Genomic DNA, 16,206 nt, shown 5'->3' on the forward strand with positions numbered 1-16,206 from the left:
TTGAAGAATTCGATCACTGATGACTTCCAATGTTTCCTGACGGCCATCCGTAGTTTGTAGACTGTATTTAGAGCATACGGCTGATCAGATTTCCTTTAAGAACCCTACCTCGATCACCCTGTCCACAGGGACATTCAAATTCGCCATTTTCGTCCTCGTGTTCTCTCTGATCCACAGAAAAATGTGAAGCAGGAACTTCCGGAAATAGTTCGTCTTGGCCTTGATCCTCATCTGCTCTTTTCCGATGATGTATAGGACCTTGTGTGAGAAAGCATCCTCAAGTCTGGCCAACTCAAGATCGAGTTGCTCTGCTTCAACTTTTTCCGCTATTGCTTGTTGGCCCGGCAAAGTGATGTCGTTTACAGTCTGATCCATTCCATACAACCTTGTAACTGTGCTCTTGTTGATGTGGTAGAGCTGGATTTGCTCAAACACCACCGACGCAAGATCTGGGGTTATGACTTCATCATTATATCCGTACCGAACAACAAGGCGGTAGCAATTAGGAATTCCAAGTCGAGAAACGGAATGGCGATTTCCCAAGGCCACTGAAGGTGCTTCGAGAGGGTGCAGGTGGAAGAAAACCATGACTTCAGGGATTGCAGTAAGCTTAGTGATAAATTGACTAAAGACTGTGGGGGTCGTCTCTCCGGCTTTATCAAAAAAGATCCCAAATCCTTTGATAGAGCTAATAGGATCACCATGGAATCTTTCTGTAAGATTTAGTTGGTTGTCTGCGCCGGGTCGAACGAAATGAGAAGTCGGAAATCGATCCTCCACTTCGGCAAACCATTGCTGTTCTTTACCAAACCTCCACACCAGGAACACAGCGCCAAGTATAAGGGCAAGCATGATTGTAAACCAGGCACCATCAGGCACTTTGGTCAAAGCAGAAGAGAGGAACGTCGCATCCAGGCAAGCGATTATAAGCCACGGGAAAAATACCAGGAACGGGGTGAGACGCCAAACAAAGATTGCTGTCAGTGAAACCATACACGTGTCGAAGAACGTGACAAACATGACACACACGCCGTAAGCATTTCCAAGGGACGTAGTCTATAATTTATTAGATCCCGGATCCTGTAGCAAAGAAAAAGGGGGTAAAGTACATTATTATAAATCGATGCTATCAATATCGTTCCGATCATGAGGAGCCAATTGGCGAGAGGAATATAAAGCTGACCATGGAAAATTCTAGAAGTGTGGACGACTTTCAACTGTGGGAAGTACGAAAGTTTCATGACTTGGTGGAGAAGCTGCTCCCATGGTTAGAGAATCTGAAGTTTCTTCCGAAAATGGCTCACCTGGAAAGTGGCTGTGATTATAGCTTGGGAAGCTACAATAGCAGCCAGTATGGCAATAATCAGCGCCGGATAGATAGTCCCAGGAGGGACAGCATTGAAGAAGGGGTTTGAATATGCCTCCGGATGAACACTTATATAGGCGGCTTGTCCAATGTACGCCAGTAAGAGGCATGGAAACGTATAGCATAGCCAGCTGAGCTGGACTGCTCTTCTGCTGAAGGCTCCAAGGTCAGCAAATAGAGCCTCGACGCCTGTAAAGGCTAATAGAACTCCACCAAGCATTCTCCAGCCACGCTCCCCATGACGGATTAAGAAGCCGAAAGCATGTCCAGGGTCAAAAGCCTTAAAGACAGAAGCATCGTACTTGACGAGATTATATATGCCGAAGACTGCGTTGAACCCTAGCCAGATAATGATGATAGGCGCAAAAGCGAAGGTGATTTTAGTGATACCGAGGGGTTGAATCAAGAACAGTATCACGAGAATAGCATCGGTAATGCCAATTATGGCGCCTTTTGATAGACTGGGATCCACAACTTCAATTCCTTGGACAGCGCCCAGTACTGACTGAGCAGGTGTGAGGACTCCATCAGCAATGACCATAGATACGGCCAGGACCCCCATTAGTTTCAGAAGGCCCCGCGCAAAATTGCTGGATTCGAGGCCCTGGCGCATTACTCGGCCGGCTTGTTCAAGATCTCCAGACGCATATCTCCTCATCTTGACGAGTGAAGCTTCCCGTGGGTCGCGATTGGTGATGTTCATCTAAAGTCAATCATCAGCATCAGATTCAAGGAGGAGGAAAGGGAGCCCATTTCACATAGCGGCTTAACAGGGAATAGGTGCTGAAAGTTCCTCCCTCGCCCTCGTTGTCGGCACGGAGAATTATGAGTATGTACTTCACGGTTACCATGATGAAGATGGCCCAGATTACGAGGGATAAGACTCCGACGAGATCTTCGTACGATGGCGGAGCAGTGAAAGTGGACGAGTAGACGTAAAGGGGACTGGTTCCGATGTCGCCATAAATGACACCGATCGATTGATAGGCAAGCCAGAGCAACATTTTCCCCTTGAAAACCTAAAGAAGGTGAGGATTATTCTTTAAACCTATGACTCGAATCAAGCGCTACCTGCTTTTGCTTGAAATCGCCTTCCTTTCGCAACCCAGGGTCGTCGTCGTCGTGTCTTGGATCTTGTGAGGGTGCCCTGGATCTCGACCGAATGTTGTATATCCCATCGCCATCGCTTCTCCTCCTTGACCTTTGCGTGGCTTGCATTTCAGACTTGATTTGCACCAGGCCATCTTTGGGGTGAACCTCGTCCGCGATGCGAATTGTTGCCATCGGGTACCAAACAAAAATGGCGCGAAGATTTAGTATTGGAGGCAGATAACAGCTAGACGCTTGTCACGAAACCCTAGCGACAAATGCAGGCTTCTACGCGGGTCAATGAGGAGAACAGTTTAATATGAATAACCCATGGCGGACCGCCCATCTACGAAAATTGGTCATAAATAATGCAGGAGTAGCCGCGAAGTTAGACGCAAAACAATCGGCGTAAAATACTATCCATTGTTACAAGTCAACAGTCCTGGATGTCCCCGATGAAAGAACGTGAACTGCCATGCATGTCAAGGAGAGGATCCCTGAGCCGGCTCCACAAACTTTTGATCTCCGTCCTACCGGCGCGCTTTTACTGGATCCCTCACCGACGTCAGTGCGGCACTCATCAATCAAGCAATCATAAGCATTTCCCATGCATTCCGAGATAGTCTTCGTAGTCCATATTAAGATGCGCCGTGTCGTAGTGACAACATGCGAGGATTATAATCAACGGACTTATTGTTGGTAGGACAAGACGGGCACGATGGCTTAAACCCCATACGTTCATCTCCGCCATTCCTGATGTTAGGAAGCGAACCTTTATCCTAATCTTTCGGATGAAAATCCCTCATAGACAGCCACCTTGGAGTGGTCGAAACAACAGGAAATGGCAAATGTCCTTCCTTGTTCCTCTGTTGGCCAATCCTTGGGTTGGTCTGCGGGAGTTGGGCTACGGACTCTTATGCAATATACTACGAGCAAGTTCCTGATTCCTGATCTCCTCTTGAAACCTCGCAGTTTGTAGTTGGCTACGCTTTCTTGAATGGCGACAGCTCCAATGGGTACGAGCACCAGGAATACACCCAAAGGTAGAACAGTCGTCACAGTGTGCGTTATTGTTGGCATGATACTCATCCTAATCTTTTTGGCTTGGTTGGCACGCAAAACACGCCGAGACTTTTCTGAACGTATGATTCTACACTATCCGCGCGAAGTCAGGGAGCGGCGAGTGCAGGGCATTTCGAAGTCCATCGTCGAATCTATCCCAATTGCCAAATATAGCGCTGTAGTGAGCATTGCAAAGGTGAAAGGAGGAGCAGACCCAGAGGCAAATATCTCTATATCCGAGCGAATGCCAAGGCTGATAAGACCTCCTTCCCGTGGTACGAACGATATATAAGAGGGACGACATTAAGTCATACTAGACTGTTAAAATCGGCGACCTTCCGCTGATGGTATCTTAGATGACTGTCCCGTCTGTTCCGAAACATTCCTCGGAACGGATGAAGTTCGAATACTCACTTGTGGGCACATCTATCACTACCACTGCATTGATCCATGGTTGTTGAGGGTTGCTGGTACTTGCCCAATATGGTACGTCGTTCTGCCAGTTTGCAGCCGTTGTTAGCCCGGAGAAACCCATCTCACGGTCTTTCACATTTCAGCAGGTCATGCCTCGAAGATGTTGTCGAGCCATCAATTGTCATCCTAGACACACCGAAGCCTGTCCACTGTCCACACTAGAGGAGTGGTGACGCGACTGTATCGCTGTAATGATCCATTTTTGATCCGAACGACGCTGCTGCACCAAGGGCTGTCTCTATGATTCGGCGTGTCCGGTGAAGCAACGAACGGGCTGGGAGGAAGTTATCGAAAAAATATGCTCAGTATGGCGCTGTCCCTTGAACATCCATGAAAGATGAAATGTCATTCCAAATATAGGATATTGTGCTTCCTGGTTCGGTCCTTGGTTCTGCAGTAACACTTCCAAATAAAGCCTGGAACCACTCAAGCTACGATTCCTCTGGTTGTCCACAACTTTAGAAGAGTTGCAAGAAGTAGACAGAGCCGCCTTTTAAAGGCTGATTACCAGATTATGAGATGAATTTCAGACTCTGTATTGCCCAAAGTAACCATATTCGACACCTAAGCTCCAATGCCCCTCGTTCGACTTGAGAAGTATTGAAGGGCGCCGGTGGCGAGTTTGCAAGGGATCAACGGCGAGAACTAAAATATCCGACATGCATCGATCTCCTCGTTTCGAGATGTGGCAATTACGCCGGATTCTTGCTGAGCTTCGTGTTATGGTTGGCAGTGCATATCCACCATTTGTTCAGGGCTGGCTCCCCCCCGAGAGTCAATCGTTCTTGTGCTTTATAGTTCAAGAAAGTAAATCGTCATCCCATATCATACAACTAATCATTAGTATGCACCTCATCCGTACGGCAGATCAGCAAATCTCACCATCTGATCCTGGATGCTTGGCATGTAATATCCTTTCAGTGGTCCCGCACTTTAGAAGGATGTCTTTCTCGAAAGGAAAAGAACTTACGCTACAGTGGGAAGCATCAATTTCTGAAACTAACTTAGTTCTCTGTGGGCCTCTTTGATGCACTCCGTAAGGTTAGACTCTAGGTGCACTGGTAACACGGAGTAACAGGTAAAGATTAGCCGGATCCCTCAGAGGCCGCGACATAAGGTTGATTGTCACTATATCCACCATGCTGACTCCGATTTTTGTTCGCTCAGTTCACACGCTTGAGAACAGGTTAATGCATTTTTGAATTCCCACTCAATCTCAGCGACCATCTCCAAGCTTGTTGTAGTGACGGGAGTTGAGCGAGTAAGCGGCCTCTGTCCACTTGTTAGGGATCTAAGCTTGAGCCCCTTGCATTTGCGGCGTGCTAGTTTAAGTTGGTGAGCATACTATACTATTGATACTCACCGTAACGGTGTGTATCCTTGGCTATGTTGGAGCAAAGCGCAGCCAGGAAGCTGCAAAACATAGAACATCAGGTCAATTGGTAGTTATCGTGAGGCACATTAGCTTGCTGGAATGACGGTCGACATATTGGGGAAAGCAACTGATGGAAAAGCCGGCGTCAAGATATGAAGGAAAATTATAGTTTAGGAATCCGCCTGGCCGGCCTTGCACACTTTGATCGCAGTGTCCCCATTCAGATCTAAGGACTTGGGAAGCGGTAATCCGCCGTCTACGATTTGGCTCGAGGATCGAGTATATGGCATTTCAACATCGGGCCACGATTTAGTGTAACCGAAGATGAAGTAGGTAGAGAGGGGACGTTAACTTGCCCCTTGCAAAGTCCTAATTAGAGCATATCCATCCTCTTCCCTTGGTCCTCCAAGAAACCTCTTGTAGCACTCATCTTTCTCCTTGCGGGCAATCCTGCCCAAATATAGTCCAGTCCTTATAGCTATATAGATAACATTACAGAACTAAATCTAGGCTGTATTGCGTGGGGATTAAACTCTCTGCTTCCGTAGTCTATCCGGCATTGCAATGATGCCGAAGCGCCACCAGTCAATCTGATATAGGCAAACACCCCAGAGACCAAATTTATGGCCGAAGCCCTTTGCACGGATTTGTCATACAAGTATGCCCAAAGCCGAGCTCCCTTTCAAACAATAATACGTTTGTTACTCACCCCTCTTCCATTGTATTATATCCATTCCTGACACACAAGGTGCGTGCCTGGCATTCTTTACTGGAAGAGTTCCAGGAGAAATAGTCTCGAATTCTGCTTCTAGAAATACCTGCCGAGGCCACCAATTGGTGACCGGTCCCGAGACTCTGTTGGCCAAGTACCAGTGAGCTTGTGTAAGGGATTTGGGAACACATTTTCGCCAACGGGAGCGCCAAACCGTGGACAACCACACTGCTAATTGCGAGAAACCAGACAATCAGCTGCATAGTTTCTTGGAGATATTGTATATCCTCGCGTGCAACACCTTTCTCGTTCAAAGTCAACTTCCCAAGGAACTTTGTGCTTACCATCAGATAGAAGATAGCTGAGACGCCGATGGGTCCAAAGAATCCGACAAATACAGCCTGCCAGAGATGTTCAATCTGGGAAACTTTGCTCCCAATAACCAAAATAGCAGGCAAGCGCCGGAAGAGGAGAATCAGAACCCCCAGGATTATTAATCGAGAGAGAGTGATGATAGTGCCGGTCGCGAACGATGCCCATGGTGCGACAGCGCCATACCATACAAAAATTGAGATATTGAGCATCATGTCAACAGCAGACCAAAATAATTCGTTGTGGGTGTCTCGTTCAAACCTGCGAAGTCGGTCAATGGTCAAGGGTTATCAAGTTCAGCTCCTTACTCACTGATCGTTCCACGCAAACGTACACCCGGCAATAAAACAAGCGAGAATATCGTCTGTCCCGAGTATCCCGCAGGTTCCTAGAACAAATAGGGATAGGGCGATAACATATATCAAGGAAGCTTCGTCCTCAGCAAGACCCTTCTTTCGAGCAGAGAAAAACATCTTCCGTGCAACATATCCGACCCCAAAACCATAGAACAAGCTAAAAATGATAACGTAGCCCCAAGTTCCACCAGCCCAAGAAGAAACCATACCCAATTGGTTCCCTTGGCATTCAGAATATTTAATCCAACATAATGAGAAGAAGAGAAACGGATAGCCAAGTCCATCGTTTAGTCCAGCCTCGGCAGAAATGAGTCTCTGGAGTGGCTTCGGAGTATTCGTATCCGCAAATCGTCCTTTGATAATAGCATTGGATAAGACAGGATCGGTGGGAGCAATGCAAGCGCCAATCGCAAGAGCGTGCATGAAACCCAGACGTGGTAGCATAAACCATATGACGAGGCCCGCACTGAGCCACATCATTGTCAAACCTGGGCCGAGCAGGTAGCAAAGAGAGCGCCATGCCGTAGAGAGGTATCGCGGGGGGAGCTGAATGCCGGCGAGAACCAGCTGCACCCCAAGGACGAGCCTTGAGAACTCAAGCGTAATTGAATCTAGATTTCTGTCCTCCCCACATGTGTATTCATCTGGACGAATGAAAGACACGAGGTGAGAGAAAATTACACCTGCGATCAAAGAAATCACTGCACCCCGTGAGCATACACCGTGTGGGAAACAACGAGTTGAGTGAGACCCTACATGCCTCAGAGAACAGGAACCGCTGCTTCAATACATATGACAGTAGCCCAAAGCTCATAAGAAGACCACCAAATGTGGCACACACGAGGTTAAAATTGGAAAATACAAAGTCAACCATGCTGAAACTGAAACGTTCGACTTCATTTAGCGATTTTTGACGAAGGGGAAGGGGGTTTATTAAGGAATATCCCAGTTCAATGTTAGAAACATTGGCCTAATGGCTAAATACAAGGCATCTAGAGTCGGGGACATTGCAAAAGAACAGACCCCCACACTAAATTTCAAGAATGTTGAACATGACCAGAGCGTGTGACAGTGACGGTCAAGTGACTATAGTGACCAAATCCAAAAGAGAGCGCAGCGTCCTGTTATCTAATCATGCAGTCCATGGTGCCTCTATATAGGATCTGGAAAAAGCATTAGAGTTTTCCGGCAAGACGGAGAATCAATATCACCAGGAGGGAGTTTGTTGACACCCCACTCTCATTCGCCAGTTATTATGGCGGGAAGCACCCTCGTCACTCTGCCCAAATATGCAATCTTAACTGGTGCAACCTTCTCTTTGGGAGCGCTGCCGATTACATGCCGGCCCACTTCGCATTTTTTGGCTGGAGGCGAGGAAAGCAAGCAATTGACGTTGATTCTCTGCCCCTCAGCTTTGGCTTCAATGGCGTGCTCTACATGGGTAGCAGGTTAAGTGCATAAAGTGCCTCTCCAGCCTCGCGGGTCAACGTACATTTTTCCAAAGTTCGTGTTATGGTACAGAGATACGTCTGGACTCTGCACTGCCACATTCGGCGTACACATGTCCGGCTCATCGTAAGTCCTTAAGCCCGCAGGTCTACCTACATCTAGGTTGCGACACATCTCCAGCCTATTCACCGATTTAGGAAGCTAGACGCATGTAGGTAGAGCGAATTGACTCCTCGTCGGAGTGCCTCAACCTGTGTGAGAGTGAAGCCCATGACGCCCTCTTACGAAACGCTGAAGAGAATGCGGACGGCCCTCCAAGGAGCTGGACTGGGCACATACTACAAGATGCCGTTGCTCCTGACCCCCATGCCGATTTGCCTGTCTACACGACGATTCATCGGTGAGTTCAGACGATGCCCTCAAGAGAATACAGAATAATCGTCGACAGAATTCGAACGACTTGTCATTGCCAACATAGGTAAGTGTTGTTATCTTCAATACCTCTAGCATGACGTAGAATCTCATAATTTAGGCAGATGATCCTTATACACTGGAGCAATTGAAAAAGCCACGGATAAACGAATTGATTGTGAGACCCCTTGCAAGTAAGCTTTATGACCCGGGTGATGTATCTATCAGTAAGAGTCCCCACTTGTGACAATATGAAGGAAAGGACTCTTGGACTCTTTCGCTGCCTGTATGGCTTTTTGTCATACAATGAAAGTGACTGTGTGTACAAGTCTATTGCCTTCTAGTCAACCGTATGCAATTTCTCCGCGAGCAGTCATATCAAGGTCTTGACCAGTCGATCAGCACCACCCGCGCCAATCTCTGTGAACTAGTAGCAAGCCAAGTCCTCCGACAGTTCGACGAGGATCACTATGGTCGTGGAGGCCTTCTGCTATTGGCCAACATTCTTGTTGCAGGTTTTGAGCCCTTCCAGAACGCGCCAGAGGATGCTTTGCGAGAAAAGTCCCTGCCTCCTTACAGGCCTACGCAGAATCGAGGAGGCTACGAGAGAAAAGCTGACAGCCTTGGAGGTAGGCACAGTCTCCGAGAGCAAATTTTTCCTCGGCTCTGCCGCATCGCAGAAGGTCGTCGATGCCGTGTATCGAGGACAGGTTATATACACGCCCTTGTCATTCGTCGACATTTTACCGGATCATTATAAACATCACCCGGTCTCCCTCTACGATCCTCGGGAGGCACCTCTTCTGAATCAGTATCGGTTGATTGTCCCCCGCATTCGCAGTATTACTGAGGTCTGCCAGTTTGCAGTCCTCTTGACGCTATACGTCCTCGCCATGACTTATCGTCAAAGTTCGAAATTGACCGTCTATGAACTTATCTTCTGCATTTACACGACAGGGTGGATCTTGGAGGAGTTCGCTCCTATCATCGAGCACGGGTGGCAGGTCCACACGCAAAATCTCTAGTTGTTCCTAGACATTACCTTCATCGCCATCTTTGCTGTAGATTTCTTCATGAGAATGTACGCGTTGGCAAGCGATAACCTCGATGCAGGACAACTTGGCCTTAACATACTTTCAATAGCCGCCCCTGTCCTTCTTCCACGCCTTGCATTCAACTTGATGTCCGACAACATGCTCTTTATTTCGCTCCGCGCTATGATGAAAGACTTCGCTGTCTTGACATTGCTAGCGGTCTGGTGTTTTGCTGGATTCTTTGTTTCCATGAAGTGGCTTACTGATCTTATCAAAGCGAATGGAGGTCACGAAATACTCCAATCTGCTACGGTCTTAACGTGGATGCTTTGGATCTGGTTTGGGCTCGATGGCACGGGGATTGAGCGGTCTGTGGGCTTCCACTTCATCCTTGGACCCGTGTCTCATGATCGCATTCGCCTTTCTGGGAAACATCTTTTCTGACGGTGCTGGTCGCGATGCTGACCAATACATTTTCAAAGATTGTCGCAAACGAAACTGCGGAGATCCAATTCCGGCCGGCAGTCCTCACATTTGAAGGTGTGAAAAGCGATGCTATTTTCGCTTACCGCCCGCCTTTCAATATTTTGGCTCTGCTTATTCTCCTCCCGACGAAATTTCTCCTGTCTCCACGGCGGTTCCACCAAGTCAAGGTGTTCACAATCCGAGTGCTGAACGGCCCCGTTCTGCTGATCATTGGTGCTTATGAGCGGCAATGGCTTTGGCGAGCACCAAACAGCGGTGCCGATGGTCTACCCAAACGTGGCAAACTTGCATTATGGATCGTGTCGGGGGTTTCACCTCACGGGGATATTCAAGCAATTTGTGATGTAAGACTGCCTCAGGAGGCTGTCGACAAAGGCCAGGACTCTGACCTCTTACATGCCGATATTCTGGAGAACGACAAGCGATCAAGGGAAGCAAGGCCCGATCAAGGCTTGCAACGAAGAAGACGTTCAAAGTCTGTCTAAGTATGCTAACATGCAGTAAGCGACACTGCTGTACCATAACAATAATACCATCAAGCTCGGCTACTCTTTTACTGGATCTATAGTTTTGATGACCCTCAGCATAGAGCAATTCGACGTGAGCATTGGCAGGGTCCGGGCTTGTGCGAGATCTTAGCAACCGCCATAAATATCGCGGCCTACGATTTCTTGAGAAAGTTTATCTTTATCTGTATACTATATTAGCCATCATTAAACTTCCATTTCGTTAAATACTAGAGATTTCTTCTAATTGAATATTTGATTTAGCATCAACTCGGACCCTACTAGCGCTACTCGGACCTTTTAGGTACGCACCCTGCGACCTCCTTCGAGTCCTTCCTCTCTAGGATTTCTATTTACTCGTCCTGTACTGGTGCTCGACGCGCTCAGGATATACTCCAGGGGAAGTAGTATTACGTGGAAAGGGGGAAGGAGCCTTAGCAGGAGTAAATAGGCTAGATATAGTATAAAAGGTAGGACCATGACTAAGAGCGGCCTGATCGACTTAGATGCTCCCGACGCGGTCCGATGGAATCAATGGAAGCGGAGACGTTGGAAGTCGATCGAAGTAGGCTAGCCCTGACTTCAATATCTCGCTTCAAAACCATGAGAGCTTTGTCGGCGCTTCATTTCGACATCGAGGAGGTCGCAGTGGTCCCCGTTGTCCATAAAGAGATTATTCAACCTGAAGTTGTGTACTCAACGGTTCCCATACACAAGTAAGTAGCTTATAATACCCTTCCAAGACAAGGTTCTCACGTTCCTGTTATAGGACTGACTATGCAGCAGCACAGCATCACAGTTTGTCAGCACTTCCTATGAAGACTCTCGACGACTTCACTCAGCCTGGTGGAAGACTGACAGGCGGGTCGCACAACGCTCATATGGAGTATTAATACATATCCATCGTAGACGTAATTATCATACTGCCCATTCAGAATGTCCATTCTCTGTGCTAGGTGTCGTGCTGGAGCACCCTCGTCAGGTACTTCGACGGAGAATCACAACAGCCGGATACAGCCGGATACAGTGGCGCCTAAACCGAAAGTAGCGCAATGGCCTTGATTTGGCAGCTTCAGGGACGGTCATCTGGCCTTACGAGCGGTTATACAGTCTCGACGTGCCATGTTTGCTCGAAATGAGGAGAGAAGGGAATGGTAGCTTCAGGTAGTCGCACACGATGTGCCTTTGCCTTTGGACATTAGCGCCAGGCCAGGTCGCGTGTGACATCACGTAGAATGATGATGGTTGGGCGACAAAATACAGGTCTTGGCGACTGGGCGTGTTAGCAGGGCCATACTTAATAGTCCCGTTCAGTCTATTAAGTAAGTGGAGCCGTCGCGTATAGAAATGACTAAGCGCTTCCCGACCTTGATTCCTTACTTTACGCATCTTGATTCCTTGCTTTAAGGCTCTAAGCCTCTAACCTCAAAGCCTTCTTCCCCTCTAGCTGCACTACCTACAGCACACACTCCTATGATGGAAGAGATCAACACTGCCGAAACGTCGGCGCCCGTAGCAGAGGCATACCCTGAGCGCGGCGTGAAAGCCTACAGCGTCATCCTCGGCGCTTGGCTTGCCCTCTTTCCAGCTTCAGGACTACTTAACTCCACCGGCATCTTCCAGGCGTACCTCGTCAAAAACCAGTTGATAGGCTACATAGAAAGCGAAGTCGGTTGGATCTTCAGTACTTTTGCGTTCCTCTTCTTCTTTGGGGGTTTGCAAGTCGGACCCATCTTCGACAAATATGGTCTTCGAATATTGTTGCCCACCGGAGCCGCCGGTTTCGTTGTTTCTCTGATATGCACAAGTTTCTGCAAAACATACTACCAATTTCTCCTCGCTTTCAGTATCCTGGGCGGCACCGCCTCCTCCATCCTATGGACCTCCAGCATTGCTACTTTAGGACACTGGTTCCAATTGAATCGCGGCCTCGCAACCGGCCTCGCAACGACTGCTGGCGGATTCGGCGGCGTTATCTACCCTTTGCTCTTCAACCAGCTCACTACCCAAATTGGCTTCGCCTGGTCGATCCGCTGCTTCGCCCTGCTCAGCGCATTCTGCTTTCTCCTCAGCTTGTTGCTCCTGAAGACACGTCTCCCGCGAAACAGACAAGCACGCCTGATCGTTGATTGGCGCGGTTTCAAAGATGTTCGTTTCGTACTCACCATGTCCGCAATCTTCATCCTTGACTGGGCTGTCCTCGTTCCGCCCGCGTACATCACGACTTACTCCAGTTCCCGCAACTTCAACAGCATCTCTCCTCACATTCTTGCCATACTAAACGCCGCCTCAATCTTCGGTCGCGGCATTCCCGGCCCAGTCGCTGACAGACTTGGCCGTTTCAACATCATGATCCTCTGCTCGGCTATATGTGCGCTTTCGATTTTTGGGCTCTGGCTCAACGCTGGGTCAAGCGTTGTAGCGATCGTCGCATTCGCCATCCTCTACGGATTCTTTAGTGGCTCGGCGTACAGTCTGACACCGGTGTGTGTAGCGCAGTTGTGTCGGACAGAGGATTATGCGAGTCGCTATGGGACGGCGTATGGGGTCGTTAGCTTGGCGACATTGGCCGGGATACCGATCTCGGGGAATATCCTGAGTGCGGGAAAGGGTGAGAACTACCAGGCGCTGATACTTTTCTGTGGTGCAGCATATACAGGAAGTACATGGTTGTTCCTCATTGCAAGAGGAGTTGGTGGCGGTTGGAGGGTGCGGACAAAGTTTTAGCGGGGAAGCTTCCTCTCATACCTGGTTACGGGGCGTACCCAATTTAGATAGCACTACCAGTAACCTTTTACACTTTCTTTGTCCGTTGTTCCCTAGTCTCTTTGTAAGGTGCAACTATGGGATTGAAACACTCCTTGCAAAGGCAATCGAAAAGAGGAGCGTGGTCGTAAACTGCGTAATCAGATCAAGGATCATCCGTGCCGTTGGCGAGAAACAGGTTTGGCGTACGAGGGTGGAAGGGAAGACGCCAGAAGATAAGTCGTGCGCAGTGTCTGACCAATAAAGTATGGTGAAGATTCGATTATGATTCGAAAAGCCATGCGGTGTGATGGCGGGACGTGATGCAGGTAAACAAATCGACTTGACACTTGCAGCCTTCCACGGGACTTGTAATCCGTTCTGACGAGGAAAGCCACATGAGAATCTGCTCGCGATCCTAACAATTGCCGATAAGTTCTGGACCACGGCTCATATTACGGATAGATTTATTTTGAATGGAGGTTTCGAATCTTGTCCAGATCCACAGCAAATTCCCTAATTATCGTAGCATACCATAGTTCCCCTTATATCTCAATGGTCCCTAGAGCAATATAGAAACTCCTAATTCCGTGAGAATTAAGATTCTGAATGCCAGCCTGAACACTGTCAGTCAAACTATTCCTGTTGATCGTCCATTTTCCACAAAGAATATTATGCATTCTGAAATCTCCATGAGCGAATCGAATCTTATGAGTCCATGATGCTGTAAGATTGGCCATAACCGTCGGATTCTGAAAAGAATGGCCATCCAAATTCTAGACTGCTACCTCGTAAAGTCGCAGGACATATTGGGCCGACCGACTCAAGCCTAACGTCATTTGGAATGTGAATTTGTTGTACTTTGAGTAACATTATGGCTAGGACGTCTAAAATCGTCTTTTTATCGTTGTCATTGAATTGCAGGGCATACATCGCGAAGTTTTGGGCCAGGCCGCATGCTTTGACAAATGGCATCTCAGTATGGGTACTGGGTGAACGTTGAATCAACGTTCCAAGATATATATGCCATCACTGGTTGTTTACTCAACCGATTCTGAATTCAATACCCTACCAAGTTTGGCATTTGTCAAAAGGTTAAATTTCTATTTTCCACCTTCTCATTCCTCGGTTGCTTACCATATGCATTTGCCGAGGAAAGTCGCCAGGCTTAAGAGACAGGTCTCGGGGCTGGGGTTGGCGATAGGAATAGCCTTTAACACCCGCAGTTTACCGAAGGCCAGCGTGTTTTAGCGTGTTTCATCTGCCTGTCGTGTTGCAATATATGCCATGGGTGAGACAGTACGGAGTAATGGCCCAGGCAGTCAACTTAGTGATTTAGTCGCTGATCAGCCTTTAGCCATTCCCTGTGCCCAGCCCAATGGCTGATTCGTGGCTCCTTTGTCTGAGGGGCTAAGGGGGTTACTCGACCTATATGTATGTCGCACTTTGCCCTGAATGGTAGGTCTAAACAGGTGACTACAATGGCTCATGGCTCATTGTAGTGGTTAGTAGTTCTTTCTTGGGGGCTTCTCACCCTCTGGTTTGCCTGTTGGCCTCGCCGTTGCACTCGTCACCATGAAAACCCATACTGAACACATCAACCAGCAGAAAGGCAACCCAGCGTTCAACCTGAGCCCAGAGAACGGGCACACAAATGGAAGCGTTCCACACGGCGACGAGTGCTTCCCTGAAGTCGTAATTGATACGTCACCACAGGTCATCCCGAATCTCGAGGCTGATTATAAGGTGAACCATCTCGAGGAGCGCGAACCCAAGTACCATGCTATATACGACGATGAACTTAAGGAGGTCGTCCCCGTTGAGCATGAGGTGCAAGAACAATATCCACAGACAGCGATCAATTTCGAGAGGTCCGTTCTGTGGGAATCTGCACCGGGTAGGGAGCAGGCGTCGGGCGCGGAGGAGCGACCGGCGAGGGAGGGCAAAGTATGGGGGTTGACGCGCAAGAGGATTTTCATCGTCCTGGCGGCATTTCTCGTTATTATCGCAGCTGCAGTTGGAGGTGGAGTTGGTGGACGTATGGCGTCTTCGAAATCAAACAGCCCCGCTCCTATCACGACGAGGTCGGAGTCGTCGAGCAGGTGAGCAACTCAATGTCATCAATCCGGCACTGTACCTACTAATAACTAAGCCCCTCCACCAGTACCCCACCAACGTCGATAACCTCCCAGGCATTCACCAGCAGCGCCTCCACAACGACATCCGTCTCCTCGACAGCGACATTCCTCAATAACCAGACCGCGAAGGTCAACACCTTCGCCTTCCAGGGTTTCTCCGAGACTGGCTACCTAGGGAACGCAACGGCCGTCGTTGGCGACGAGGGTGGCACGAATTTCACTTTCAATATCAGCAGCTACGTTTGGCTACCGAATACAACTTCATGTTGCCTGTCCTTCTGCGAGAATGCGACGAAAGAGGGGCTTATTGGTTGGTGGTGCGATCCACGCTACCAGAAAGACTCTTCAGCCTCCTTTCCGAGAATTTTTGTGTGGTGTGGCTTGGAGAGAATGGATGAGAACGCGAAGTGTGTGTAAGAATGACACGAACCGGGGCTGAGCGAATCAGACGGCTGCGAGCACGACAGATGCGATTCCCACACCCCCTCACCTCCCTAGTCCCCGTGACAAGTGAATGAGAAGGGGCTACATGGCTGGTTACCAGTCTGGAGTGTGATATGAACCCAAATAGAATGGGCAGATGGAAAGAGACCTGGAGTGGTTCCCAGGGACATTCTGGAGTTAAGTGCTC

General features: G+C 48.6%; 5 protein-coding genes across 5 annotated transcripts; 3 read left to right on the top strand and 2 right to left on the bottom strand.

The window, feature by feature from the left end:
* Positions 1-84: 84 nt before the first annotated feature.
* On the bottom strand, positions 85-2,650 carry A1O9_03921 (potassium uptake protein; the record flags this gene model as incomplete). Its single annotated transcript, XM_013406214.1, has 5 exons — positions 85-1,056; positions 1,110-1,259; positions 1,305-2,069; positions 2,125-2,385; positions 2,438-2,650. 5 exons carry the CDS (start codon positions 2,648-2,650, stop codon positions 85-87), a joined length of 2,361 nt encoding a protein of 786 aa, XP_013261668.1.
* Positions 2,651-6,071: 3,421 nt separating this feature from the next.
* A1O9_03922 (uncharacterized protein) lies at positions 6,072-7,680 on the bottom strand (the record flags this gene model as incomplete). Its single annotated transcript, XM_013406215.1, has 3 exons — positions 6,072-6,711; positions 6,763-7,507; positions 7,563-7,680. The coding sequence occupies 3 exons, from the start codon at positions 7,678-7,680 to the stop codon at positions 6,072-6,074; spliced, it is 1,503 nt and encodes a 500-aa protein (XP_013261669.1).
* A 1,456-nt stretch (positions 7,681-9,136) lies between these two features.
* A1O9_03923 (uncharacterized protein) lies at positions 9,137-10,671 on the top strand (the record flags this gene model as incomplete). Its single annotated transcript, XM_013406216.1, has 2 exons — positions 9,137-9,670; positions 10,183-10,671. 2 exons carry the CDS (start codon positions 9,137-9,139, stop codon positions 10,669-10,671), a joined length of 1,023 nt encoding a protein of 340 aa, XP_013261670.1.
* A 1,497-nt stretch (positions 10,672-12,168) lies between these two features.
* Positions 12,169-13,419, top strand: A1O9_03924 (uncharacterized protein; the record flags this gene model as incomplete). The annotated part of the gene is made up of 1 exon (XM_013406217.1): positions 12,169-13,419. One exon carries the CDS (start codon positions 12,169-12,171, stop codon positions 13,417-13,419), a length of 1,251 nt encoding a protein of 416 aa, XP_013261671.1.
* A 1,593-nt stretch (positions 13,420-15,012) lies between these two features.
* Positions 15,013-15,992, top strand: A1O9_03925 (uncharacterized protein; the record flags this gene model as incomplete). The annotated part of the gene is made up of 2 exons (XM_013406218.1): positions 15,013-15,539; positions 15,590-15,992. 2 exons carry the CDS (start codon positions 15,013-15,015, stop codon positions 15,990-15,992), a joined length of 930 nt encoding a protein of 309 aa, XP_013261672.1.
* Between the last annotated feature and the right edge of the window lie 214 nt (positions 15,993-16,206).

The sequence above is a fragment of the Exophiala aquamarina genome, assembly GCF_000709125.1.
Source record: "Exophiala aquamarina CBS 119918 chromosome Unknown aczIA-supercont1.3, whole genome shotgun sequence".
NCBI lineage: Eukaryota > Fungi > Ascomycota > Eurotiomycetes > Chaetothyriales > Herpotrichiellaceae > Exophiala > Exophiala aquamarina.